Source organism: Coprinopsis cinerea (assembly GCF_000182895.1).
Source record: "Coprinopsis cinerea okayama7#130 chromosome 10 map unlocalized cont3.10, whole genome shotgun sequence".
Lineage (NCBI taxonomy): Eukaryota > Fungi > Basidiomycota > Agaricomycetes > Agaricales > Psathyrellaceae > Coprinopsis > Coprinopsis cinerea.
In genome coordinates this window covers 89,438-114,475 of record NW_003307535.1, presented here as the reverse complement: position 1 = coordinate 114,475, position 25,038 = coordinate 89,438, and the positions used below count along the sequence as shown (strand labels likewise).

Here is a 25,038-nt window from a genome sequence, read left to right as displayed (position 1 = left end):
CCTCTATTGTGGTAGGCCAGATGGCTAGAATAGATTAGATTAGATCAGATTAGATCATGCACTACAGTGTAGCAGCTCGGCGCCAATACGCCTCTTGGCTCCTGCCACCACCACCGTGACCGCAACGCGCTCAACGCAATTCCGAGCTAGACCACTGCAATATATTACTTACACTCAATACACAATCTCTCCTAGTGTATGTCATGCTACTGCTTCACCAATCACGCATTTCCGTGCTGTAAATACTTACTACACTGGTTTCAGCGTAATCCCTTCTCACTCAATCCGCCGACAGTCGCACTGGCAGCACCTGGAGTAGTCCTGCACGCTGTTATCCGTTCCTGAATTGCGGTCGGGTTTAGCTCTCGGCAAAGTCCAGCCGCCAGTCGACGCCCAGGGCGCGGGATGGGAGTAAAGGCCGAGCGCCCTTGGCCTGGGCAGGCTCACGCTTATTTCACTTTATCCCCCACAGTATGTGTTCCTTGCGATTGTGCCTTTCGAAGGGGTTGCCGAACCTATGCAAGAGGGCCATGCCGCGCTTTGGGTACATAGATACCAAGGCTCGGTTAGGCGACGTTGCTGCACGATTCTGGTATGACTTGAACGTTTAGCTGCTTGTTTGAACTCATCACAGTATGACCATGCTTCTGCGCATTGAGTATCGAAAAGTGACCTTTGACATCGACTAATGCGCCAAAACCTCTAAAGTGACAGCTTAGCGAGCTTCCGCTTTTGGATTGCTGTTAACAAGCGCAAACCCTTCCGTGGTATGCCGTGCCTCGGTTTACCAAACACCGACGGTGCGGGAAAATCGGGGAGTGGTGGGCCTCACCAAGCGATTGATGTCAATGGGTTGTCCTGGTTCCTGAAAGCCACGAGAAAGTATCCGAGGGTGCGCGCCCTGTGGTGCACAGTGCCTTGGGGCACGGTTGGGTATTCAGTGTCGGACAGCAGGTGCATAATTGGTCGAACATAACGGTCGTTAGGAAAAATGGATTAACCGTTTCGCTGCTCAGTGGATCACGGAGTTTCCTTGGAGGGAGGAGTTGAGCTCGAAGTTGGCTGCTGGACGTGCGCGGAGTTTAGTGCGCGTTCCGCTACACCAATCAGGTACGTACGATGGTGGCGCAACTGCCAAAGAGATTGATCCATCCCTAACCACCCCAATTCAGTCCATAGACGCTAAACTAAAAATGGTAATTTCCTGCAGCCGACCATCGTATGTGTGTACGCGAAGACTGCTGAAGCCTGCCAACAACCTTCTAGAATCATCAGAATTTGCCGTACATGTCCAATGGGCCGCTGATGTAGGCCCAGGAACTGTGGGTGTATGGGGACCAATCCAAGACCAATCCAAGACGCGTCAGGCGCGTTTAAATACCCTTCGAGTTCAACGAACAATCCTCAGGTCTTCCTCGGACTTCCTTCCCCACCTCTCCCCCTCGTCGCCTGTTCCTCTCCCACATACCTCTCTCAACCCGTTTTCTTTGTTACGATGGCCAAGTTCACGATTACGAAGCTCTTTGTTGCCTTATTGGCTGTCTCCTCTCCCCTCTCGACCTTTGCGGCGACGATCCCTAGCATCCCCACGCTCTCTGTTGACAAGCTTCTCGAGGTTCGTCAACACGGCGGCGGCGGTGGACACGGTGGTGGACATGGTGGACCAGGCCACGGTGGCCCTGGACATGGTGGACCTGGCCATGGCGGACCCGGTGGTGGACATCACGGACACGACCACCAACCCCACGACCCTCACGACCCCGTCCTGGCTTCTGCTGTCGACAAGGACTGTCTCGAAGGCACCGAATATGAGGGTATCGCCAAGGGTTGGAACGTGACCATTGCCGGCGTCCACACCTACTACGTCAGGCCCTCCGGTCCCCCGAAGCCCGGTCCCCGCAAGGTCCTGCTCTTCTACTCGGACGTGTACAGCGCGTTCTTCCCCAACAACTTTATCCTCCAGGATTGGTACGCTGATCAGGGTGAGTTCCAAGCCGTATTCGCGTCCATATGCGTCGTGTCTAATGTGGATTTGTAAAGGTTACCATGTTCTCGGTCTCGACTACTTCTTCGGCGACCCAGCTCAGAACCAGAACCTCACCACGCCTCAGGAGATTGAGGATTGGGTCTACTGGGCCAAGGACCGTGCTGACCCATACGTGCCTGCCTGGAACGCCGCCGTTCGAGCCATCTTCCGTAAGTCGTGCACCATCTTTCGCCTCGGTCAAAGACTTACCGACCCCCTCTAGCCTCCAACACCAAATTCGTCGCCGTCGGCTACTGCTTCGGTGCACCCTACGCCCTCGAAGCCGCCGCCGCGCCCGACATCTTGGCTTCCGCTTTTGCCCAACCCGCCATGTTGACCGAGGGGCACTTCTACAACGTCACCCGTAAGTCACGAGACGATGCTCCTGCGTTCTTCTCATGCCTAACCCGTACTCTCTAGAACCCCTCTTCGCCTCCTGCGCCGAAACCGACATGACCTTCCCCACCAGCTCCCGCAACCGCATGATGGAAATCCTCTCCGAGATCAACGCCATGCACCACTTGCAAGTCTTCTCTGGTACCGAGCACGGCTTCGCCACTCGTGCTGACCTTGAGGACGAGAATGCTGGTGAGTCCCATTCCATTTCTTGAACTGACGATTTTCTGGAGTATCACTCACGTCTCTTCTCTGCAGCCTGGGCCAAGAACACCTCCGCCAAGAGCATCGCCGGCTGGTTCAACCGCTTCACTTCGTAATCGCTCGACATTGAATCATAATCGTTTATAATGCTAATGCGTTGTATGACCTGTACGACCTACCGTCATGTTGTTCTTAAATAATTAGTTAGTTAGCTAGTTGGTGTACACACGGACTCTGTACGAACTTGTTGAAATGTAAACCCCTTTGAAGTTCACGAATGCCGGCCCCCTGACTCGGAATTTTACTCTTCGATGTGGACCTGAAGGCGGAGACATCACAGCGATTGTGGGTTTATTGGTTTTCAAGCATACATTTATTCATTACATGTACTCGCTACATGAGTCCTCGACCTTAGGGTCAGTAGAGAGAGATGGAATTGTTATTGTGGACAAGTGGCTCGTTCCACCGGCGAATGCGATCGGACTGGAAAGGGGAATAGTAGTTTCCTCATGTGTCATCCACGAACGGCCAGCCGTTACGCGAAAGATGATCAACTGGGGAGAGATTGCCTTGTTGACAGGTGAGCTGACCCGTGGTAACTAGTAGCAAGGTAGGCTCGACTCACAGCGACAATAAGGTAGAGTTTGTCGACAAAGACTCCAAAAATTGTGAGCCTGAACCATGTTTCCGTGCTCACCAGGAGGTTCATCGATCTGGATGCCCGGATGTCGAAGACTTCCATTGAGGCGCGTGCAAGACCACATGCAGCAAGGGGAAGAGCAGATTCGACGAGGATAGCCACAAACCCCTTGTAAGCCGAGTCCTTCCACCCTGGAAGTGACTTTCGAAGTGCTGAGCTGGCGCGAAGCAGACGGTAAACGATCGACGCCGTCACGATGGTGTTGAACGCGACACTCAGGAAGATGAAAATAGCGTGGTATTGCGGTGCACGAACATCAAGATAGCGCTCTATTTTGATGACATGGGCGACCAGGATAGCTGAGACGAAACCCGGCGAAGCATAATCAGACTCGAGGACTAGGTGTAGTTGAATGATCCCTCACCAATGGAAGATAGGTGAAGGGCAGCGGGAAACAGACAGACCCACAGAACATCTTTCCAAATGAGATATACACGATAGAGCTGGAAAGTTCTCTGTGAGCAGAGCCTCGTACCACAGCTTGAGGATGACCGTTTACCAGAAGGGTATCAGCAACCACGACAATTCCATCGAATAAAGCTCCAGTCAAGGTGTCCATGCTGGTTCCCGACTGCCTCATCACATTCGCATTGATTAATCCCACAGAAGTTTGGGAGTATATGCCCTGGCGAAGCTTCACCCAGATATCGAGGCATTCAGCGACCAGTGAAAGAAGGAACAAAGCAGATGCGACACCAAGATACGGTAATCGTCCTCGTCATAGTCCTTTCGGCGTCTCGGAGAAGACGAAGAGGGAATATCCGCACAGAAATAGCTGCGCTCCTATGAAACTATCTTCGTGAGCGCGCTGATGATATCCATATTTGTCAGACGACGCACCTATGGCTGCCATCGCGAGGAGTGATGTCGCGTACATGGTCTCTCCTCTCGCCGTTGAGTCGACCTTGTAGTTCACCCAACCAGCTGGGGAGGCCATTGGCGGCGCTGCCTCTGCCATTGTGGTTGACATGGTGGCGCGAGAGAACCTCGGATCGCCGTCGTTGAAACGTTAGCGGTGGTTTTTATGGTTGTCGGGGAGCGTCGCACAAGGTTGATCGTCACGCTGCACCGCCTTCCACTGGGAATCATGTCAGTCGTTGACGCCGTTAAGCGGCGACCGGCCTTTTGAACCGTCTCTTCCTGCTTTTTGGAACCCCAGTCAGCCTGCACAGATGCCCCTCCTCCCCTCAGCATCGACTGATCATTCACGAACATGACACAAACACCGGAAACCCTCGAAATCCTTCGAAATCCCGAATTTGTGTTCTACAAGGATCGCAGCATATCGGTGATCATCGCCTGGCGAGGTCTGTTATCCCTACCAATTTCTGCTCTTAATGCCATCACCATTGGTACGGAAGACGGTCTTCCTCTCGTGGCCTTTATTCATTTTCACTCAACTTGAACCTATTGTAGGGCTGCAGTTTGTTATGCTCTCGTGCGCCCTGGGAGCTGCCTGCCAAAATAAAGGGCGATTTCGCAACGATTATACCCACCTCTTTCTTCTCTGCGTGGGCGGTCTAAGTCTTGCCTCCTTCACTGTCGCGACCGCTCTGCAGGCAAACGTGCACTTCAGGTACTTCCATCCGGAATTTGAAGAAGGCAAGAATCTGGGGGATTTGTACGATGACTACATGGGGCTAGTTGCTTATGGGAGGGATTACAGGACGATTGGCGCCGGAGTTTTGTTTGACTTATGCCTTGTCCTTTCTAATCTAACTGTGGTGAGTAGGAACCCGTCATCGAAGTGTTCCATGCATTTCTTGACAACTAACGGCCGCGCACCAGCTGTACGGCAGGCTTTCCCCCCGTGATCGCCCTAGATCCGCGTTTGTACCTGTCATGATGGGTCTGAGCTCTATAGGTAAGACTCAGTTCCCAAACCAACGAATTTGTGTATAACTTACTGGCGTTCTTTCTCCCAGCATCTCTCGTCGCTCACCTCGCTTCTTGGACACAGAGGAGAGCATTCAATCCTCATACACACCTTGCGTTCCTTTCCTTTATCCTCGCGACGAACCTATCCCTCTCAGTGTGTCCTTCTGCGAGAACAACGTAAAGAAGGGCCGTTCAAAATGCAAGCCATGTTTCGTAGGATGCGCACATCTGAAGTGCCATTGGCAATGGTAGCTGCCATACGATTGTCTTTCGCGTTTTATGTCGAGTCCCTCAACCCTTTCCAGGCAGTTAAAGTGGAGATTTGGGCCAAGGCAGCGGTTGGCCACGCAATAACATCCTTGGTTCACAATTGTGTTGCGGTGAGTGTGCACAGAATCCACGCTGTAACAATTCTGAGCAATCCGACCAGATGTTCATTGCTCAGGGCATAATCTTCAAAGCATTCATTCATCGCAGGATCAGTTCTAGGGGACGCTAGGCACTGGACAAGGTTAGGGATGCAAGAGAATACCATAAAGCTCCTTCAACGCGTCCCAACAAGCTTCGACCAACGAGCGTCGTGAGCCGCGAAGCCTCAGGCTAAATGCGTCGCGATAGGGTTCCGACTTCCATTTCTGTTCTGTCGCGAGTTCGAACCTCGCACGGTCCCAATCGCTAGAGCGATCTAATTCAACAACCTTCATGTCATTTGATTAGGGAAGATGTAGGATAGAGATACGTAGTAAGTACAATAAATGTACAACTGAAGACTACCGCAAGTTCGAGAATCGAACCTGCATCAGTCCGCGAAAGCTTAAGGTGGCTGTCTATAGTCTCGTGAACCAGACTCTAGTCGGAGAAGATAAGGTCCGAATTTCCGACTATCCTTCAATTTTCAAACAATGTCAAAAGGATGGTCATAGATTTGATTATTAGTGTACATAAGTAGTAGTTTAGACACGCCAAGTTCGCATATCAAATCATCCAAAACTAGCGTCGCCGCATATCACCTCCACCTCAATGCCAATGCCCATGTATTGCCATTGCCCTCTCACTTACTGCAATAGCCATCTCGCTTACTTCATTAGCCCTCTGGGTAACCTCCCGCGCATTATGCATAATTTGAGAAAAATGACGTCTCTCCTCACTAGTCCAGTTGCCGCCTTGGACTGTCAGCGGGTCAAACTCGCTCCCAGGTGGGACACTTCCCGAGTATAGTAGCCTCCCATTGGATCCAAGGACCTTGACCGATGTTCTCGATGGTCCCTCCCAACCAGCACGGTCTGGGGGGAAGTTGGTGCCTGTGTTTTCCCAGCGATCCGTTGGCACCGACGGGGCCGTTGAACTTGAAGATGACCATTGTTGGTGGAGAGGGACCTCACTGTCAGAAACTCCCGGACCGTAGGCATCTTCGAACGTAAAACGTGACTTGGTGAAGTCTTGATTGTGCCCTGCTGCATCGTTGCTAGACGCTCCTTGCTGGTCGACGGGAGACTCAGGCTCGTCATCGCCGAAGGCTTCTTCGAATGTAGGCGGCGGGGACCTGGGGCGGCTGGAGTCTACGTCGCTGTATCGCTGAAAAGGGTTCTTGCTCTTTATGGTCTTCTCGTCGACTCCACTGCGTCTACCGTTAGATCCGTCTCCATAAATCCTGACGTCGTTCGTTGGCGCTTGGGCAGAGAAAGCGTTTGCAGGGCTAGTCCAGGGTGGCGCTTGCTGGTAGGCTCCACTGCAGGGGTCGTACGAGTCGTAAAGGCTAGGGCCTGCTGGCGTGCACGACTGCGATGCCCCAGTTGTCCAATGTTGTCGTGTATAAAGTGTGGTCGATACCTTCCCGTCAGGATTTACCTTGGTGACTGACCTTTGGCCATCACCGAAGTTCATGGTAAATGTCCCGCCGTGAATGTCGACATTGTGGGCATTCTCAAACATCCTGAAGTGGGCTGGATATGGTCTGTGCAGAAAGAGTCAATTGTAGATGGGAGACGCGTTCACGCTTTCGTGGGGTTATGAGGTCGTAGCGATCGAGATAGCGACAAAGATCAAGTCTCAAGGAAATGGAATGGAGGAGCGCACAGAAGAGCGGCGATGCTATTTATACAAGAAATAAATTTCCATTGTACGGTAAGTGGCCCACGCGCCATTGCGGTGGGGATGCCACGCCCAGTCGGTGGTTGGAGGACTCGGTCAAAGCGTTTCGTTGCTAGGTAAATGCGCACTGAATTTCAGAAAGCTGTGCGGTACTCGTAGGTAGTACAATCCGCTCGGGATCTACATTGTGAGCCCATCGCGGCTCACATCGAGAACCTCCGCGTCGTGCTTTGGGATCAAACAATAAGCGCTAAGCGCTAAGCGCTAAGCGCTAAGCACGCACTCGATACTGTCATCAATAAAGGCGACCTGGTAACCCCAGCGACAAGTCGACGACGAGCGTATTTTTCATGTGCAACTTCCACAGCTTACTTACCAAAGGATCGTATTTTTGAAAGATCAGCTGTATATCTTTGAAGAGCTCGTTAGAGAACAGCGTTCCATTCAATGCCACTATTCGACGACGAAGTGCTGTGCGTGATGATAGGGGCCACAATTACTGTTTCGGGGTGTAAATTCATACCGATTGATAGGCTCGGAGAAGGAGTAAACGAACCTAGAAGCTTGACCAGTCGATAGCCTGCGCAAAACTGTATCCACGATGTGCGCTTGGACTCGATGTGGTTGGATTTTGGATGGTCTTGTGGCTTAGTGGCGCTTTGATGGTAGACATAAAAGGAGTGAAGTCTTCGTTCTTATGCTTCCTCTCGCTATCCACCACAGTATATTCCTTACCACTATTGTCCGAACGTTATTCAGCGATGTCTTCACTGTTCAGCATACCGGGCGCTTATCCCTCCAGCACTATGACTGACTCGGGTCCCCCTCCTCGCACCGGAGCGAGTCATAGATCCCCAAACACGTTCACTCCTCACCACAGCGGCTTCTCAAACGATCCAGGATCCAACCGTCCGTCGACTAACGCATCTAGGCAAGCACAGGCCCAGACCAGCTCACGCTCTGCACCAGCTCAGGCCAACCCGACTCTGAATCCTACCGCAGCGACAGCGTTCCATGGTTTTGGGTCGTTCTTCATCGGTGCCCAGAATGTGACCATCCATAGTACACGGGAAGGTGACCCCGTTCATTTCAATGGGCGTCCTGTAAGCAGTGCCACACTGGGGGTCGGGGTCCCGTCCGACGGATCCACTACTGGTAGTAGTAGTAGTAGTGGTAGCAACAATCCCTTCAGAAATGATCCTGGTACGTATACGACGACTGGGAGCAGAACAAACAATAACCCGTTCGTCAATTACGCGACTGTGAAGGATGCCGGGAGTCGTGGCGGCGCTCCATGTGCGGGGTCCTCGTCCTCTGGAGGTGGACGTGGCGGAAGGCATCCCCCTCGAGGAGATACATATGACGCACACCATCAAGTCAACCAAGATAATACGCCTCAAGTCCGGAATTATGCCTGCATGAATACGAAACCTGTGTTCGGCAACTTAACACAAAATAGTGTTGTAGTAGCCGATGACTATCCAGTGGAGGAGTCTCAGCGGGAAGAAGAGTACTACTTCTCCCAGGAATATTGTCCGCCACCGCCACCACCACCGCCGCCTCATCCGCGCCCATGCCCATGGCCAGACCACCGTCCACACGGCAGCGCGTATTTCGCTGAGAGTGGTGGGAGACCAGGCTGGACCTTGAACAATTACGGAAACATGAATACGGGCGACGTCCGTCGTGGGTATATCGCTCAGAGTGTGCAGTTCCAACACCAATGGTGGGGCCTCTAGTATAGCAAGAACAGCATACATGGATATGTCCGTAGTCGTTTGTTGGATATGATTCAAACTTCCTTAGCATCATCGTGTCGTTCGTGGGATAACTTTCGTCGAAGCTACTCGAGAATCAAGAAGGTAAACCAGGTGGATCCGAGTCGAGGGTCATCCAGATGGTGGTGGTATGAGCGCCTATTATGTAACTTCGCGGTCCAAGGCGATTACGACGAGGTGTGCTGTTAAGTAGCTTCAAGCGGCCGACGTCAGTGTGCAAGGTCCTATCATAGAATAGAGCTGTGATCTCTGAGGATTCTTCAAGTCTGTGAACAGTTAGCGTTGCGCTGTAACTCTTGTCACGGTGAGCCCGAGTCGAAGGCAGCAGTGCTTTTGACAGCGTCAGTCGTGATAGGGGCTTCGACTACCTCCCCAGGTGAGTGAAGGCACCAAGGTGGAAGTCGTGAGTTCGAGTCCTCATTGCGACCATCGTCAAACAGCCTGTCAAGTAAGCAACCACATCGAGACTTACGGAGAACGAGTTCCAGGCCAGGTGAACTATCACCTCCACAGCGGGGGAATACCTCACAAACAGAGCGCCCGACGAGGACCTCCCATCAAGTCTACGAATTGGAAAAGTGCCGCAGTTTACTAGAGACTAAATTGGAGGTGGCCCGAGAGCACAGCTTTGGGGATGCAGTATGGTCACCAGAGGGTAAGTACGGAAATTTGATGGTAGATGAATATATATAAAAGAGGAGGATATCGAATTAGCTTACCTCCAATGAATCACACTTGACTGAGGAGGATTAGTAGCGGGTTAGGGAATAGGCGACCGTAGTCAGCCTATCCCCCATACACGAACCGGATGGATTTAGCGGTGGTAGGGCTAGGTTTACAGCGTGCTACACGTAAGGTACTTTACATGGGCAAGGGTGGGTGGGTAACGAAGAATCCTCGTCGGCCAGATGCGGCGACGATGAAGGATGAATCCTCGTCAGCCAGGCGTGGTGACGATGGAGGATGAGCACTCGTCGACCAAGCGTGGTGACGGTGCGAGGATCAGGGCTCGTCGACCAAGCGTGGCGACGGCCGATCCAGAGAGAGTGTGGTGAGACCTGGTCCCTCTGAGGGGCGCCTGATTGGTCATCACCTGTGGCGCTGCGCTCCGTCCGTACACGAAAGGCCGCAAGCGTGCGGCGCTGCGTTTCGTCCGTAGACAGAGGGTGTGCGGCGCTGCGTTTCGTCCGTAGACAGAAATGGCCGCGAGATCAATTCCGCTCGTGGGCAGGAATCGGGAGTCTCCTCGTACGCATGCTGTTCTTCATTGACCTAGTGTAAACACAGTTTAAACACCGATAGAATCCAACGCACTCCTTCCCCGTCCACCCTTCCCTGATACAGATTTGAAAGAAAAAAGCGATATGGCACATTTCACGCGCCCCTTTGGACGAGGCACCCATGTCAATATGACAAGCTTGACTGGCGTCGGGCCAGATGGGTCAATTTACCAGTCTACGAGCGTCAATGTCAGTGACTGCGACGCTCAGCGTCAACAAAACGACGGAGCTCCCCCAAGATATGGTGGTCATCCATCCAGTGAAAGAGACCCCGACTTCAACAATGGATCCGCCCGTCCCACCACACTGTGGAGCCATGACGGATTTGAGGGGAGGGCGAAGTTCAAGCAACAAGCTGCTGCCATCCCTGATGCTGAACGCTTTCCACGAAGCGGAGAGACTGCTACATCTAGCCATTCACGGACCAGGCCCGCCGACGAGTCCCCCTCTCCCTCGTGCCCTGACGGTGTGGGTGAAGAGCCAGACTGCAGTGAGGATCGGTCTGGTAATCCTCGAGTACGGCGCGAAACTATCCCGTGGTGGGACACGCGGACTGCTGCAGACGCTGGCGACAATAAGACAGGATGCACTGTTCAGAGAGGAGTAGACACGCAGAGACACGCCAAGCATGAAAGGGGAGTATCGCCAAGGCTGATTGGGAGCAGGGACGCCGTGAATTCTTCCGTAATCGCGGTGATGATGACGGCGGTAAATAGTCCAGTAGACAGTCCAGGTGGCCGTAGCCGACATGGTTCATAGGATCCAATTCGCCGCGACAGCGCTGAGTCAATGGGTGGGCCGGGTTCAGCAGGTTGAGAGTTGCAATCTGAGATGCGACTTGAAGGAATGGCGATATTAGGGTATAGCGAGTGATACATGCGACAGAGATTGGTTTCAAACGAGTGTAAATCTATAAAATCAAAAGAACGCTTTTCTACACGAGCCTCAGCTTCCTCTTCAAGTCCGCAAGAACGACCAACGACGCACCTGAGCAACAAACACACCGCCCACAGCTCAATAACTCAGATCCACCTGCTCCGTCGTCTGAGCGTCCGACCCCAACCCGAAATCAACAAAGATAGCCAGCCTCATCTTCCACGCCAGCCAGAACAGGAAGAACAGGGTGAATAGGAGGGCAGCGCGGGCCCATGGCGAGGGTGTTGGCTGGTGGAAGCGCGGGTCGGCGTGGAAGGCCCTGATGCATTCGCGGGTTTCCCTGTTTCGTGGGCTGAGGGGTGCGTCGTATTCGACGTCGGCGTCTTCGTTGGTGAGCGTGTATGTAGAGGATAGGGGCGATGAGGAGCGCGAGCGTGCTGAGCGGTCGGAGGTGGGTAGACGCTCGTATTTGGCCGCCATCTTGGGCGTGAACGAGTGGAAAGGTGGAAAGGGGTCAACTTGGGCTTGGCGCTAAGACTCAGCTCAAGGTGCTGTGGGAAAGAGACGTGACTTGGGCGTGACCTTGCCGTGATGCCGAGGCCGAGCGCTAAGATGGAGTCTAAACCCTCAACTCTCACTCGGATTGCCTCAAAGACACGCCACACTTTCGATTATAATGCTCTACAATACATTAATAATACTAGGCAACCCGGTGCCCACAGCACACCCTCACAACGCGTCATCCTCTATATCCGTTCCCTCCTACCAACTTCAGCACGGAGAGCCTCCTGAATATCTACAGACGCAAACTCGGTATTCGCATCTGGGAGGCGTACCTCAAAGGGATGTAGGTCTGTCGCTCCAAACTTGTAGCGCTTTGACGAGGTATTGGGTTCATGCTTGTCGCTCTTGAACAGTGGACTCTTAAATGAGCTGTTCAAGTTGAATTTGCTTGGCAGGACTTCATAGGTGTTGTCCGAGTCGTCGTTATGGCATTTGGGTATAGTGGAAGATGGCTCATTATGAGGTAGATACGGGGGTGAAGCTGAGACCCGGCGCACACCCTGCATATGATCGGACTTGGAGACCCGGTTGGATCGACGCAGATCACAGCCGTGATTCAATACCGGTGTCTGGTACGACGAGGACGCAAGTCCTTGCGCTTCGGAAGACGGATGGATGGTATGACCGTTGTGCGCTGAACGGGATGAAGAGGATGAGCTTGCGAAGCTGTCTTGGTCTTGAAGGTCGACATTATGAGTGATGGGACCAGTCCAGCAGCGTCGTTGGCCTCTCCACGTCTGAGCGTCGTCGCCAGTATTATCATCGTACCTAGGCCTAGTAGCAGTCCTGGTTCCAACAGCCTTGTGCGAACCACCCTCATAGTACCCAGCAGCCTCGCATCCACCAAATGCCTCAGCCTCAGGCTTCCACTCTACAACCTCAATCTGTCCCACATCCTCAGACGGGGCAGAAAGGTACAGTTTAGGCGAGAGAGTCTTGATGCGGAGGGTGTGCACTCCGGGAGGGATTGGGACCTCGACTGCGTATGACATATGTGCGTCGATTGTGTGTGTCGCCAGGACGTCGAAGGTGTACGTGCGACAACTTAGGCAGGTGACTCGAGGATTACGGAGTAATTGAGCTACTTGGAGGTTGGGCATTTGTGGGCGTGTGTTGGGAGATGGGAAATGAACCGTATTGCGGTCGAAGGTAGGAGACGCAGGTTTAAATGCCACGGTGGTAAGTAAAGCTTGCGGTTCGGACCTGCAACTCAACTTTCACGTTTATTATTTTATACACAGTTGGAATACAATAAGGTTATCGGGTTTGAGAACTAGTAACGACCGTCGTCACCTGAGGCTCAAGCCTGATACAAGCTACTGTAGGCACTCATCGAGTGGTAACCCATCGCACCTACCTATTGTAACGACTCGCGCAGTAGTTCGACTCGAGCTTTCAACCAAACAATCATTCTCGCTGCACAAATCTCCCTAAAGCGTGCCAAAATTCGCAATTATAAAGCTCTAAAATACGTGGACAAAACTTCTATTATATCAGGTCCTCACAGTGTACTAATAATCTTCACACACACACCCTCGTAATTCATTGGTTCCTATACACATGGCCCCAAGTCGGATCCGGCCAAGCAAGATGAGGATATCGATACTCTTGGATCTCCACACCCGTATACTCCCCATACGCAGGCGGGAGACCATCCACTTCGAAGGGATTCAGTCGCGTTGGGCCGAATTTATAGCCTTTTGTGTCTGATGATTCCTTGTCCTTGCTTTTGGCCTTACGACTTTGAGACAAGTTCGGCTGAGAGAGCGACTTTGACTTCACCCAGTCAAAGACCCTACACAGGCTTCGAGAAACAGGGGGTGAAGTTGGTGTCGGTGTACTGAGGGGCTGCTTGACACTGTAGATCGCACGCACGGGGACCTTTAAATTCGAGCTACTGGGTATTTTCGAGTTGCTCGGTGGATTGAGATGCCGGGTTCGGTTGTCATTGACGACGCTAGACTGATAAGATGCCGGGTGGCCCGTTGAATAATATAAAGATCTAGACTCGTGGTAGACTGTCGTACTTCGCCCGGTATGATGCAACCGCGTATCACGGGAATGACTGGGAGTAGAGTAGTGGGACTGGGAGGGGTGGTGAGACTGGGTGGGGTAACGCGACTGCGTAAGGTTGTGCGATTGGGCAGGGTAGTGCACCTGCGAAACACCCCTCCTTCCATGCTGGAGTTCACCAGTCCGACTACCTTTAAATCCATCCTCCCGATGGACCCTACTAGTAGAACTCTCCCTATCACCCTTACGTCCCTGAGTTACATTGGCAGTCTTCTTGTCCAACTCCCATGGCCTGGTATGAAACTCCCATAGTTCAAAAACGCCGGGTGGAGGCTTCACGTTTAACAGACGCTCGGCACTGACCAACAAGGGGGTTATAAGAGGCGCAATGTGAAGCTTCCAGTTGGCCCCTCTTCCTTCTCTTCCTCCTCCTCCCCCTCCTCCGCCTCCGCCTCCGCCTCCAAGCCCTAAATCCGAGACGTAGAACACGTGGGTGTAGGATGGGCATTGACGACAATCCTGACCATCATTGGGAAACTGCTCTACGAGTACGACTCGAACGCCCTTTTCCAAATCAGCTGGAGAAGGCGTCTGCCGAGTGTAGCATATTTTATGAGAATGAGCCGTGATGCGGAGAGTCTTTACTTCGTTTGGGATGAAGAAGGTCATAATGGGTAGTGCGAGCGGGCTGCGCTGCTCAGGTTTGAAATGGGTATTGTGGTGTGATCGGGACATGGTAGGTTGGGCGTTCAAGACTTTAAGTTGGTGAGTGATTCGTAGAAAAGTGGATGTTGAGATAGATGTTGAAGTGGGATGAAGAATGTTGGATATTGACTCGTTTATGTTGCAAGGCCGTGGTTTTATACGCAGTTAGAGGGTTCGTCATGATATGAGAACTTGAAGTGTCGTAAGGTCGTCGTAGTCATCCTTTTCTCGCCTCGTCGAGGAAATGGACTAGTGTTCAGCGTTTGTCGATTACACTGACTGCAGTGCAGTGTAGCTCTGAACAAGTCGAAGTGGTGTGCACCTGAACACTGATTCTGAAACTGCGTGGACCCACACGTAGTTACTATGGCCCTTTTCTTAAGCCCAGGCAGCATTTGGTATCCAATAGGTGTATTTATTCGGATAGACCGCTGGATTCGGTCACGGTCAAGCGCCCACACAAGCGCTAGCGCTGCGCCACACTAATCGAAAACCTCGTCTAGACAGGCACTTCAGATAAGAAAGGTAATCATTTGAAACGTGCAAGTGCCCATCGTTGACAACGAAATGCTTGTTGTCTACCTGCGCACCAACGGGTTAGGTTCGATTTATCTAATTCTAATTACATTCTGTTCGCTGCCAAGTACCAGTGTTCTATAGTCCACATCCGAAGGTCTGCTAAGCAATACCATTAAAACAAGTCAAATCACATCGCAGCAACCAACAGCACGACGAAAATCCACCAGTCCCGCCTAGAGGCAGCGCCGAGAATGGCTAGTGGTACGGCTGAGATTACTCCGAGACGCCATAACATGGGGTGTACCTTCCTCCACGAACTATGTTGGATATGACCGTCTCCCTCTTTCTTAGATTCCTCGTGGCTTCTTCGAGCCGCTATCCACAGCCCTAGGGCGACGGCGTGATTCATATTATCTGAGGTGGTGGAATGGTTGGAGACTGTTGGTTGGTCTGGGAGGTGTGCGTCGCTCTGAGCAGGCGGGTTTGATTGTTTCGTGGTGGTGGGCATAGGAGTTACGAAATGAAAGGCAGATGTTGACATGTCACCAGGTAAGAGTTGCGCGTTGGCGGGAAGGTGGAAGATTTGGATGGTTTGCGAAGCCGTATGAGGAGTTAGGTTGTTTAAGCTGTCAACAAGGTGTTGGAGTACAGCCCATTTTATAGCACCGACGTCAATTATCACTGCCAGGAATTGAGACAACACAACTCGCCAATGGGGTTACTTGGCTGAAAAGAGATAAATAGCCCACCAACCAGGCAATTCAATCCTTTGTTCTCCACCCAATGGTTGTATTCTAACGGGTAACCTTATGCGGGTTCGAACTCGAGACCTTTAACTTCGGCTTAGCACAACGAAAAGGGCAATTTATACCCCTATCATGGACAGCTTCGACCAATGACCTTCGTCGACACTCATGAATTGAGCGAACGCAGTCCGTTTTCAGCGTCTCATCTCGGTAAGCCTAACCGCTTAATTTTTTATTTTTATTTTTCTAATAACAAAGCCCGGAGTAGTGGGGTATTTGTGGGCGCTTGTTGTTCCCTCTCGGGTCGCGAAGGTTCTTATAGCTGCTTATTGAGATCGATGTACTTCTTTTTATATGTCTGTACTGTTACATAGGTACTGATGCTCATTTGCTTAACAACGCTTTATGTATGTACTATGGACGTCTTCACCATAGGGCACGTAGTGTCCGAGCGCTCGGCTAGGGAGACTGCCGAACAAAGGACAGCGGCCATCACTGGCATCAGACCAGAGATCACAGAGATCGCAGCGATAGGGGTGTTCGAGCTGGCTCAGGCTTAGGTTGATTGAGCCATCCATCTTTCCCGATAACGACGACACTATGAACCGACTCAGTCCCAAGGTTTGTGTCAATGGTTTACTCCTTCATTGCTACCTTGTAACAAAACCCCCAAAAAGCTGATAGAACAAGCCCGGATGGGAGATGTTCCCAGCCTAAAGTTGCTGTTCAAATCGATAACAGCAAAGAATTTCGTGGTGTCGGCCTTGGAAGCGGCGTTGGCACATCTCGAGGCCCCAATATCGACAGAGAGATCAGCGTCTCCCGACTTCATGGACCAAGTCGAGCGCGTTGGGATTTCGCTCGATCTTCTCCTCGCGTGTCTTGCCCATGGTAAACGGACCAAATCACTCAAACAGTCCACAGTAACGACGTTGCTTCCAAGGTTTGATGCTCTGATATCCGTTCTGTCAGCCTTCGTGGAATGCTGCTTGAATCTGCCTTCGAATATCCCCTTCTTGTTCTATCCCGACGCGGCCATCGGGCGAGCTTGCAAAGTCTTATGCGTCCTGATGATCACGGACGATGCGCTCGAACAAGCCGCTTACTCTTCCCCAAGCGCGATCAGGCTCGTCTTGCGCCTTTGGTCCGCCAGGGTGCACAATGGAGGAGTCTACGTGTCTTTCAGCGATGCGATTGACCCGAACGACGTTCTCAACCTCTATCTTTCCGATGATCATGGACAGGATGTCTTGCTCCACTATCTACTCTCATCCCCTCGCCCAGTAATTCGCAGCTTTACGCGGGCCCTCGTCCTTCGCGTCAAGCATATCGGAGAATACGCGGTCGAAACCGATTCAACCGAATTCCCGGCGCCTGGTACGGAGAGACCGTGGCTTAATTTCAGGAGTGGGGCGAAAACGCTGATGTTACAGCCTGCGATTTTTCCGTACCTGGCGAAGGAGGGATTAATCCAGGCATGGGCTCGTTCACTTCTGGTCTCCGTCGGTTGTTCCAGATCGCATCTTGTGTTGGATCATTTCCTCGACCTTTTTATGTTCGCAACCACGGTGAACAGAGGAATCGCGCTCCGAGAAGTACTCTGCACACCTCTACTTCACGTTGTCTTCGAGTCCTTGGCGAGGTTTCGTCGAGGAGATAATCGCGTCGCCTTATTCAAAGCCCAATTCCTGGCGGAGAGGCTAGCCAATATCGTCTTCCATCCCTGGCTAGTGGTCCCGTTTTGGGAGGCCCTCAACCCCAACCTACCCTCGCTGGCACCACTCGCCAGGAGGTCGCCCATACGAGAAAATTGGGACCATCTGGTTAGGGCGGTTGTGCGCGCAGCCGACGTGGGTGGCTGTGGATCTGAGTCCCATGTTCGTGTGTGCGATAACATGCTGGTGAGTCCCATCCCTCGGCTTCGAGTAGCAGACCCTCATCGAGTTTGCTTCCAAGCATGAAATGACGCCTCAGCGTGATAAAAGCAATCCAGCCACATCGAGAGGGAAAACGTGTTCGGCCTGTCATTGGGTGAATTACTGCTCGCAGGCATGTCAGCGTGCAGACTGGGATCGAAGACACAGGACAGAGTGTGCTTCAATGCGCCGATGTTACATTGGTTAGTCGAATTTTCATCTATCCTATCCTCCGATATTCATAACGAAACGTCCAGACGACAAGCTTGGGGGCGCACGCTATACGTTCACGATGCGCTACTTTCAAACCCAATGTATCATGTCCGGTCCACCACCAGTAATTGATGATCTCGATGAGTCCCCAGTCTTGATAGTCGACAATACTCGGAACGATACGACCTATAGAAGTGTTTGCCTCCCCCTAGCCCACTACCGCGCATACCGCCTGCGGACCCCATACCCTGCGATCGAAGCACGGGTCGATGGTATCGTCGACGATTTTATCGCCTCTAGAAAGCCCTCGATGTTGATCGAGGCCGGTTTCCTTCATTCTTCGAAGACCACGATCGCTCTACTTCTGCGTTTGGAACGGATTGGACCCGAAGGCGTCGAGGGTGATAGGATTTGGGATATGTGGAAGGTATGCGATAGCATCCCGAGATTGGTGTGAGTCTTTCACTTATGTTGCACTATCATTTGCTTGCTCATATGATTTATGTAGAACCGGCGGATGGGAAGGTTTATTCCCTGCGTTTTATGACAAGGCGCCGATGGTAGTGCCGGGTCAGTACACGGAAGAGGAGTTGAAGGAGAGGGAGAATCGAATGAACAGCCTGCATGAAGGACTCAGTGCTATCGCCTTCCGTCCCAATCAGGAGCCAACTGTGCTCAATTAAAAGTATTCAGCCTGTGTCCTGCTCTCTCCTGTACTATATTGCAGTCTACACCTCTTCACTTCTTGCATGCATTCCCGATCCAATTCACACGCAGTTCAAAGATCCAACTAGAAAGGAGCAACGAGTTGTGACTACGGCACCTCGTCGTTCGGACATTTGTCATATTGGTGTAAGCACACATAAGTAGGTGCCGGCCAGCGCCACACTAACGACAGGTCCGTCTTGGGACATTCCTAATTCTTACTAACAGATGGAGGCTGCTTGTTTGAAAGATAAAATCACATGGTCGCTTCAAGTGCGGTGAAAGTAGCTACTCCATCGAATCAAGACGGTGCTGCTGGGTTCGCGTGCGAAGGGCCGCCGCAAATGAGTTGAGGATTTTGACGAGGGGAAGAACCTTCTTGTTTCTTCTCGAGAATCACTCCATCCTCTGTGTTAGTCTCTCCGGGTCTCGCCCATTCTATTTCCTGCCTCGCCCGTCTAGCAAGGGATGACTCTCGATCTCCGAGTTGAGGCCTCTCCGAAGCAGTAATACCGGTCATGGAGATGGACCCACCATTCCCGTCTGACTGTCCTTGTCTGGCACTGGTATCCTCGTGGTTCCTCGATTTCCTGTCGAAACGGGTTTGCCTCCTACGTCTTCGACACGGATCTCGAGAATTTCGAGAAGTGGGGGAATCTGGTGACGAGCAGGTGCAGGTTGGGCAGCCAGGGTGAACAGCCCGTCTGTGCGGAGCGCTGTATGGAGGATTGCGTGGCGCGCTCACTTGGGAATACGACCGCCAAGGTGGGAGATTATCGCTTGAGCGCAGGTCAAGTTGGTGAGGAGGCTCACGCGAATCCGAGTCTCTACGGTGCATAACTTGCAGTTCGCGGTCGAAGAACGCCCCGGATTGCCATCGGGGAGGATAGTTGAGACTGTTGAAACGGCTCATTCTGGAGAGGCTTTGGCTTGTGCAGTGCGGTGGTAGATACCAGGTTATCGTTCGATGCTTTCACGGGGGAAAATAGAGATTTGTGCTGTGAGTTCTCTTGACCTCAGGCTGGAGGGTATTTATACCTATCGACTACAAAGGTATAAAGCTGACATATCCCTTAGAGAAAGGTTGTCATGACAGCATTTTCTTCTCGGCAAGCTACGTTTTTCGATAGTGACGGGAGGCTTGACTATACAAGGATTCACATCTTGGGGGCGTGTCAGACTCGAAACCCGTTACAATTGCCAGTGTGTTACCCTTCGTACTGTTGGCCCCACAATGTCTTCCTGGAGTCTATAGGCGCTGTGGTTCTTCCACAACCTTCCGTCGTCATCGCGTTTAAGACTGGGCGCTGTCTTTTGAATAAAGACATCACACAAGTTGTTTTATCATCGATCAAGGCGGACAAGAACCGATTGTAAAACTGAATCAGCTATGGGTCGGCACATCTCCTATAGACTTTCTGCCTATGCCCACAGCAAGCTTCGCTCTCTGACAATCTCCATACCAATCCATCCACAATGATCACGCTCTACGATCTCGCTTCCAATCTCAGTCCCCAAGCATGGTCCCCAAACACATGGAAGACTCGACTCAACTTGAACGTCGCCGGGCTCCCTTACAAAACTATCTACATCGAGTACCCCGACATCGCTGAACTCTATCGCGAGCTTAAGATTGAGGGGAAGTACAAACTTCCTGATGGGACTAGCAAATGCACGCTCCCGGTTATCTACGACGATGCTACTGGATTGGCCGTGGCAGACTCCTTCGACATCGCAATGTACCTCGACAAGCACTATCCATCGTCTCAACGTACCATTCCTCGAGGCGCCGAAACACTCCACGCCGCTTTCGCGGACGCCATTACGCAGACGATGCTCCCTCTCAAAACCTTCACCTATCCTCCTACCATGGCGATCCTCAATGATCGAAGTCGGGAGTGGTTCGCACAGAACAGACTCATGTCTCATTTCGGCACAAGCGACCTTGGGAAGATCAACGGCGATTTGGTTGGAGAGGAGGGGAAGAAGGCTTGGACCAAAGTCGTGGTTGCTTTGCATACGATAGAGGGATGGCTGAGGAGGAACGATGATGGTCCTTATGTCATGGGGAAGCACCTTTCGTTCGCCGACCTTGCGCTTGTGGCGTTCTTTAATTGGTGTAGGACGGTTTGGGGGGCACAGAGTCAGATGTGGAGCAACCTCATCGGAGGGCATAATGGCCGCTTTGCGAGGTATTTGGCGCTTTTTGAGAAGTACCAGCAGGTGGAGGGGACTGATAGCTACGATGTTAAAGTGCTGTAGATGTCGATAACTTATTTCGATGTTTTTTTTATCACCTCAGCCATGTCACCCCTGTCTTGGTCGTTATCAACCGATTTTGATAGGCGCTCAGGGCCTAAGCGCCGGTCTCCATTGCTAGTAATCCATAGCCTCGGAATTTCAATGGTCCATCCATCGCCACCATGTTTACTCGTCATCACATTGACTGACGGATGCCAGAATCTTCCTCATACGTTCATCGCTTCAAGGTCGGTGCGAGATCGAGTTGCTGTTGGAAGCCTTCCAGATCACTGGTCCGTGCGTGTTGGAAAACCAGTCCTGTTTCGTGAGTTCCGGGATCAATGCACTTTCTCCTTTCGACAAACTGTCAAACAGCCATTTCGTCGACGACACTTGCACGCTAGCGCTCGCTGTTCATCTTGTCGCTTCAAACCCTAGACAAAAAGGTATGGCGCTCGTTATTGTCTAATCTCCTCTGGTTCGCAGAGACGTCGATCGCGTGGTAGGATACACTGCCGCCATCGCCCCCAAGCTAGCGCCGACCTTGAAGGGTTATTTTAGCTATTGACGTCGACAGTGGAGGATGCAACCCATGATGTGCTCCACGTAGGCGTGGATAGGCATCTGAAAGTTACTTATAGCGGGAAGGACCTCGTGGTACTGTGATTGGTCGAAGAAGCACGCCATCGCCCTGAGAGCGGGGTCCTTCTGGTTCGATTCTTTATCTACCTTCGCCGTCAACATTTAATACTGACCCGCCTTCTTCGACCCTCTCTCCTTTTTCTCTAGGATCGGCATCACCTATTGCTCATAATGGTCGAGAACGAACACCACAACGATAAAGAACGGAAGGACTTGTCGACAATCTCTCACGATAGCGCGTCAGTCCCTGGTGGAGCTGAAGGAAGACGGTACGAAACGATCTATGACGAGGGGACCATCGATTTGAGGTACCTGACCAAGGCGCGCATCCTGAACGACGCCATTCAGGATATTGGCATGGGAAGGTATCAATGGTGCGCCCTAAACATAGATCGAATCGCCGATGATTGTATTAACTGCTTTTCTAGGGGATTGTTTATTGTGACCGGGTTCGGCTGGTTCGCGTGAGTAGGAACGATTGGTTGGTACTAGAGATGTGTTTGACAGCCATTCATTCGTTAAAACTCAGCGATAATCTCTGGCCGGTAAGGCGCTGAATCTGACGTTTAGACCCCTCCGCTCACCCGTCGTTCCAAGATCGTCACTGGCCTTATCATCCCACCCACTGTCAACGAGTTCAACTATGAACCCCCCTTCTTAAAACTTGGGCAAAACATCGGACTGCTGCTAGGGGCTGCGTTTTGGGGCGTCGCTGCAGATGTATGGGGTAGGAAGTAAGCCGCGATTTCCCTCTCTCATATGCAATCTTACCCGCCTCTGGCCAGGATCTCGTTCAACATTACCTTATTGATCGTTGGCATCTTCGCGTTGGCGGCTGGAGGGTCCCATGACTTCGTGACGCTCACATCCCTCGCAGCTGTTTGGTCGATTGGCGTGGGAGGTAATCTACCGGTCGATTCAGCCCTTTTCTTGGGTCCGTTTACCAGCCACTATGTCGGTCTGATTCTGACAGGATTTGACAGAATTCATTCCCGCCTCCCATCAGTACTTACTGACTATCTTATCCATCTGGTGGGCCTTCGGCCAGCTTATCGGAAGCCTGGTATGTTCGACCAATTTCTGGCAGTGTGAGGCCTGCTGAAGTCTCCGTGTTTCAGGTAGCATGGCCCCTGATCAAGCACTACTCTTGTGAAACGGAAACCCCAGGAGAGAATTGTCCCCGATCGTCAAACATGGGGTGGAGGTACTTCATGTTCGCGATGGGTGGTTTAATGTTACTTTGGGGGATTCGGTTCTTCGTATTCAAGCTATATGAAAGCCCCAAGTTTCTGATGGGTCAGGGGAAACACGATAAGGCGGTGGACGTGATTCATAACTTAGCTCGCCATAACGGGACCAGTTCGAGAATCAGCGTGGAGGACCTCGCACGCGTAGCTGCGTCCCCAGTCTCCGAGAAGGAGGAAAATGGGCCAGCGTCCAATCGTCACACCACTGCTTCAGTCATCAAGCGGCATCTTTCAAAGTTTGACGCCCACCATTTGAAGGCGCTCTTTGCCTCTCGACGATTGGCATGGTCCACGTCACTTCTGATTCTCCTTTGGGGTACGTTCAGTCCGTTATAGACCTCGCTCAGAACTCATTTGAATCCTGCAGCCCTCATTGGATTGGCATTCCCGCTGTGAGTGAATCACCGTTATCTTTGACACATTGTCCCCGCCTGACCTTGATCTATAGGTACAACAGTTTCGTGACATATTAGTGAGCTTCATTTAACGATGATCATGGGGCCCAGTCATAACTGACCGCAACTGTAGTCTTTCCACTCGGGGAGCGGATTTTGGCGATGGGTCGATCGACATCACGTACAGAAACGCGAGTCTTTTCCGATATTTCGTATCCTCGTAGTTACTTAACGAAAGAGTTAGCAAGCTATTATCAGTGTCATAGGCGTTCCAGGAGCCCTCTTGGCCGGTTACATGGTCGAATTACCCCTTCTAGGAAGGAGGGGGACGCTTTCGATCTTCACCAGTGCGTACGACTGGCAGCATACTCTGGACGGCGCTTAAATAATTTTAGTTCTCACCGGCGCCTTTATCCTCGCTTCTACTACGTCGCGCAATTCGAATGCTCTTTTGGGTTGGAACTGTGCCTACAGCTTCACGAGCAATGTCATGTATGGCGTCTTGTACGCCTTGACCCCGGAACTCTTTCCCACCAAGGATAGGGGAACCGGCAACGCCCTTACTGCGTCGGCGAATCGTATCTTCGGAATCATGGTCCGTAAAGGTTCTCTCCCATTCTGATGTTAGTTATTCATTTTGGGGAACTGTAGGCTCCTATTATTGCCTTATACGCAGACTTGACCACGTCCGTACCCATCTTCATTGCGGGAGGCATCTTCATCGCTGCTGGGCTCATTGCCCTGTTATTACCCTACGAGTCTCGAGGTAGGGCGTCGTTGTAGCCACGTCATGACCGTAGGCATGAACTGGACCGACCATAGCATACGGCGTTTCACCATGTAGGTTCTTTAGTAGGCCTATCGCTCCACCCACCGCCTTGCTAAGAAACAGATATGTAACGCCCTATACACGTTTGGAATTGTATCAATTCATTTGGACACCTACGTTTGTACGGGTGTAACAAAAGTTACTTTTCGAACTAACTTTCCTGTACTAAAGTAACTTTTTCTAACTTAAGTAACCAAAGTTACTTTTTCCAAAAAAGCTTAAGTAAAGTAAGACAAAAGTTACTTTTTTATATGGGCTAAGTAACTTGAAAGTAAAGTCAAAGTTACTTCAAAGTCCAGTTCAAAGTTGACGCGTTGACGTCCAGCGCGTATACCGAGATGGGAACTTCAGCCATTTTGGGAAATAGCTCCGCTCTCGGCGGTCGTCGTGCTTCTTCCAACCCACCACCACATCTTCATGCACGATCTCGAGCCTAGCCTCGAGCTACCCATGTAAGTCCTCCTGGTCTCTAACGAGTGATCTCCAACAGCCTACTGACCTACCTTTAGGACGCTGAATCAGCCATTTCATGACACCCCGCCATGTCACGCCCAGAAGGACGTCTGACGAGGTTCGATGTGTGAAGAAGCCTTCTGGTGCGGAGCCCTGGAGAAGGACGACTAGGCGGGGTAAGTCACACACCTTCCAAGTTAACCTATCGCTTTTAATGGTTCGCAGGTCCCAGGATGCTGACTGTGGATACAGGTGTCGTCTACGGTCTGGAAGGCCTGATGGCGGATGCTTGATGCCCCAAGACCTAGATATGTACGTTCAGCCACGTCCTCTTAAGCTTGATTGGATTCTGACGTTCATGTATATTTACTTATCTAGCAATAGGACTCGCCGAATGGGCTCTGGATATTGCACAAAGAGGGAGCTTACAGACAATATTGATGCGCGCCTAAACTACTTTAGGGCAGGCGCGCCTGATCCATGGAACCACCGTACACGGGATCCCGGACAAAATGCATTATCCAAAGACAATATTTCGCCAATGAGAGCCTTGGTCCTACTTCAAGTCGCCTTTCCAGTACCTAAGGGCTCATACAACGTGGTAAAACAAATGACAACACT

General features: G+C 51.7%; 14 protein-coding genes across 14 annotated transcripts; 8 read left to right on the top strand and 6 right to left on the bottom strand.

Annotated features, from left to right (window-relative positions):
• Window positions 1–1,330: 1,330 nt before the first annotated feature.
• CC1G_01499 (hypothetical protein) lies at window positions 1,331–2,742 on the top strand (the record flags this gene model as incomplete). Its single annotated transcript, XM_001833770.2, has 5 exons — window positions 1,331–1,982; window positions 2,041–2,196; window positions 2,250–2,390; window positions 2,447–2,614; window positions 2,681–2,742. The coding sequence occupies 5 exons, from the start codon at window positions 1,331–1,333 to the stop codon at window positions 2,740–2,742; spliced, it is 1,179 nt and encodes a 392-aa protein (XP_001833822.2).
• A 301-nt stretch (window positions 2,743–3,043) lies between these two features.
• On the bottom strand, window positions 3,044–4,284 carry CC1G_01498 (hypothetical protein; the record flags this gene model as incomplete). The annotated part of the gene is made up of 4 exons (XM_001833769.2): window positions 3,044–3,109; window positions 3,166–3,195; window positions 3,252–3,664; window positions 4,167–4,284. 4 exons carry the CDS (start codon window positions 4,282–4,284, stop codon window positions 3,044–3,046), a joined length of 627 nt encoding a protein of 208 aa, XP_001833821.2.
• Window positions 4,285–4,539: 255 nt separating this feature from the next.
• Window positions 4,540–5,720, top strand: CC1G_01497 (hypothetical protein; the record flags this gene model as incomplete). Its single annotated transcript, XM_001833768.2, has 6 exons — window positions 4,540–4,633; window positions 4,743–5,050; window positions 5,115–5,190; window positions 5,287–5,358; window positions 5,457–5,584; window positions 5,694–5,720. The coding sequence occupies 6 exons, from the start codon at window positions 4,540–4,542 to the stop codon at window positions 5,718–5,720; spliced, it is 705 nt and encodes a 234-aa protein (XP_001833820.2).
• Window positions 5,721–6,221: 501 nt separating this feature from the next.
• Window positions 6,222–7,136, bottom strand: CC1G_01496 (hypothetical protein; the record flags this gene model as incomplete). The annotated part of the gene is made up of 1 exon (XM_001833767.2): window positions 6,222–7,136. The coding sequence occupies one exon, from the start codon at window positions 7,134–7,136 to the stop codon at window positions 6,222–6,224; it is 915 nt and encodes a 304-aa protein (XP_001833819.2).
• Window positions 7,137–8,056: 920 nt separating this feature from the next.
• CC1G_01495 (hypothetical protein) lies at window positions 8,057–9,034 on the top strand (the record flags this gene model as incomplete). The annotated part of the gene is made up of 1 exon (XM_001833766.1): window positions 8,057–9,034. One exon carries the CDS (start codon window positions 8,057–8,059, stop codon window positions 9,032–9,034), a length of 978 nt encoding a protein of 325 aa, XP_001833818.1.
• A 1,506-nt stretch (window positions 9,035–10,540) lies between these two features.
• CC1G_15237 (hypothetical protein) lies at window positions 10,541–10,960 on the top strand (the record flags this gene model as incomplete). The annotated part of the gene is made up of 1 exon (XM_002910283.1): window positions 10,541–10,960. One exon carries the CDS (start codon window positions 10,541–10,543, stop codon window positions 10,958–10,960), a length of 420 nt encoding a protein of 139 aa, XP_002910329.1.
• A 407-nt stretch (window positions 10,961–11,367) lies between these two features.
• Window positions 11,368–11,709, bottom strand: CC1G_01494 (hypothetical protein; the record flags this gene model as incomplete). The annotated part of the gene is made up of 1 exon (XM_001833765.1): window positions 11,368–11,709. The coding sequence occupies one exon, from the start codon at window positions 11,707–11,709 to the stop codon at window positions 11,368–11,370; it is 342 nt and encodes a 113-aa protein (XP_001833817.1).
• Window positions 11,710–11,975: 266 nt separating this feature from the next.
• CC1G_01493 (hypothetical protein) lies at window positions 11,976–12,785 on the bottom strand (the record flags this gene model as incomplete). The annotated part of the gene is made up of 1 exon (XM_001833764.2): window positions 11,976–12,785. One exon carries the CDS (start codon window positions 12,783–12,785, stop codon window positions 11,976–11,978), a length of 810 nt encoding a protein of 269 aa, XP_001833816.2.
• A 550-nt stretch (window positions 12,786–13,335) lies between these two features.
• CC1G_01492 (hypothetical protein) lies at window positions 13,336–14,541 on the bottom strand (the record flags this gene model as incomplete). The annotated part of the gene is made up of 1 exon (XM_001833763.2): window positions 13,336–14,541. The coding sequence occupies one exon, from the start codon at window positions 14,539–14,541 to the stop codon at window positions 13,336–13,338; it is 1,206 nt and encodes a 401-aa protein (XP_001833815.2).
• Window positions 14,542–15,561: 1,020 nt separating this feature from the next.
• Window positions 15,562–16,336, top strand: CC1G_01490 (hypothetical protein; the record flags this gene model as incomplete). Its single annotated transcript, XM_001833761.2, has 3 exons — window positions 15,562–15,579; window positions 15,878–15,986; window positions 16,221–16,336. The coding sequence occupies 3 exons, from the start codon at window positions 15,562–15,564 to the stop codon at window positions 16,334–16,336; spliced, it is 243 nt and encodes an 80-aa protein (XP_001833813.2).
• Window positions 16,337–16,471: 135 nt separating this feature from the next.
• CC1G_15236 (hypothetical protein) lies at window positions 16,472–18,588 on the top strand (the record flags this gene model as incomplete). The annotated part of the gene is made up of 4 exons (XM_002910282.1): window positions 16,472–17,626; window positions 17,706–17,895; window positions 17,950–18,358; window positions 18,414–18,588. 4 exons carry the CDS (start codon window positions 16,472–16,474, stop codon window positions 18,586–18,588), a joined length of 1,929 nt encoding a protein of 642 aa, XP_002910328.1.
• Window positions 18,589–18,911: 323 nt separating this feature from the next.
• CC1G_01487 (hypothetical protein) lies at window positions 18,912–19,523 on the bottom strand (the record flags this gene model as incomplete). The annotated part of the gene is made up of 1 exon (XM_001833758.2): window positions 18,912–19,523. The coding sequence occupies one exon, from the start codon at window positions 19,521–19,523 to the stop codon at window positions 18,912–18,914; it is 612 nt and encodes a 203-aa protein (XP_001833810.2).
• Window positions 19,524–20,086: 563 nt separating this feature from the next.
• On the top strand, window positions 20,087–20,872 carry CC1G_01486 (hypothetical protein; the record flags this gene model as incomplete). Its single annotated transcript, XM_001833757.1, has 1 exon — window positions 20,087–20,872. One exon carries the CDS (start codon window positions 20,087–20,089, stop codon window positions 20,870–20,872), a length of 786 nt encoding a protein of 261 aa, XP_001833809.1.
• Window positions 20,873–21,624: 752 nt separating this feature from the next.
• Window positions 21,625–24,710, top strand: CC1G_01485 (membrane transporter; the record flags this gene model as incomplete). The annotated part of the gene is made up of 16 exons (XM_001833756.2): window positions 21,625–21,867; window positions 21,922–21,957; window positions 22,023–22,038; window positions 22,091–22,227; window positions 22,279–22,427; window positions 22,477–22,556; window positions 22,612–23,056; window positions 23,108–23,132; window positions 23,189–23,212; window positions 23,269–23,347; window positions 23,380–23,482; window positions 23,531–23,730; window positions 23,787–23,901; window positions 24,290–24,416; window positions 24,487–24,593; window positions 24,643–24,710. The coding sequence occupies exons 1-16, from the start codon at window positions 21,665–21,667 to the stop codon at window positions 24,708–24,710; spliced, it is 1,914 nt and encodes a 637-aa protein (XP_001833808.2). The 5' UTR covers window positions 21,625–21,664.
• Window positions 24,711–25,038: the final 328 nt, after the last annotated feature.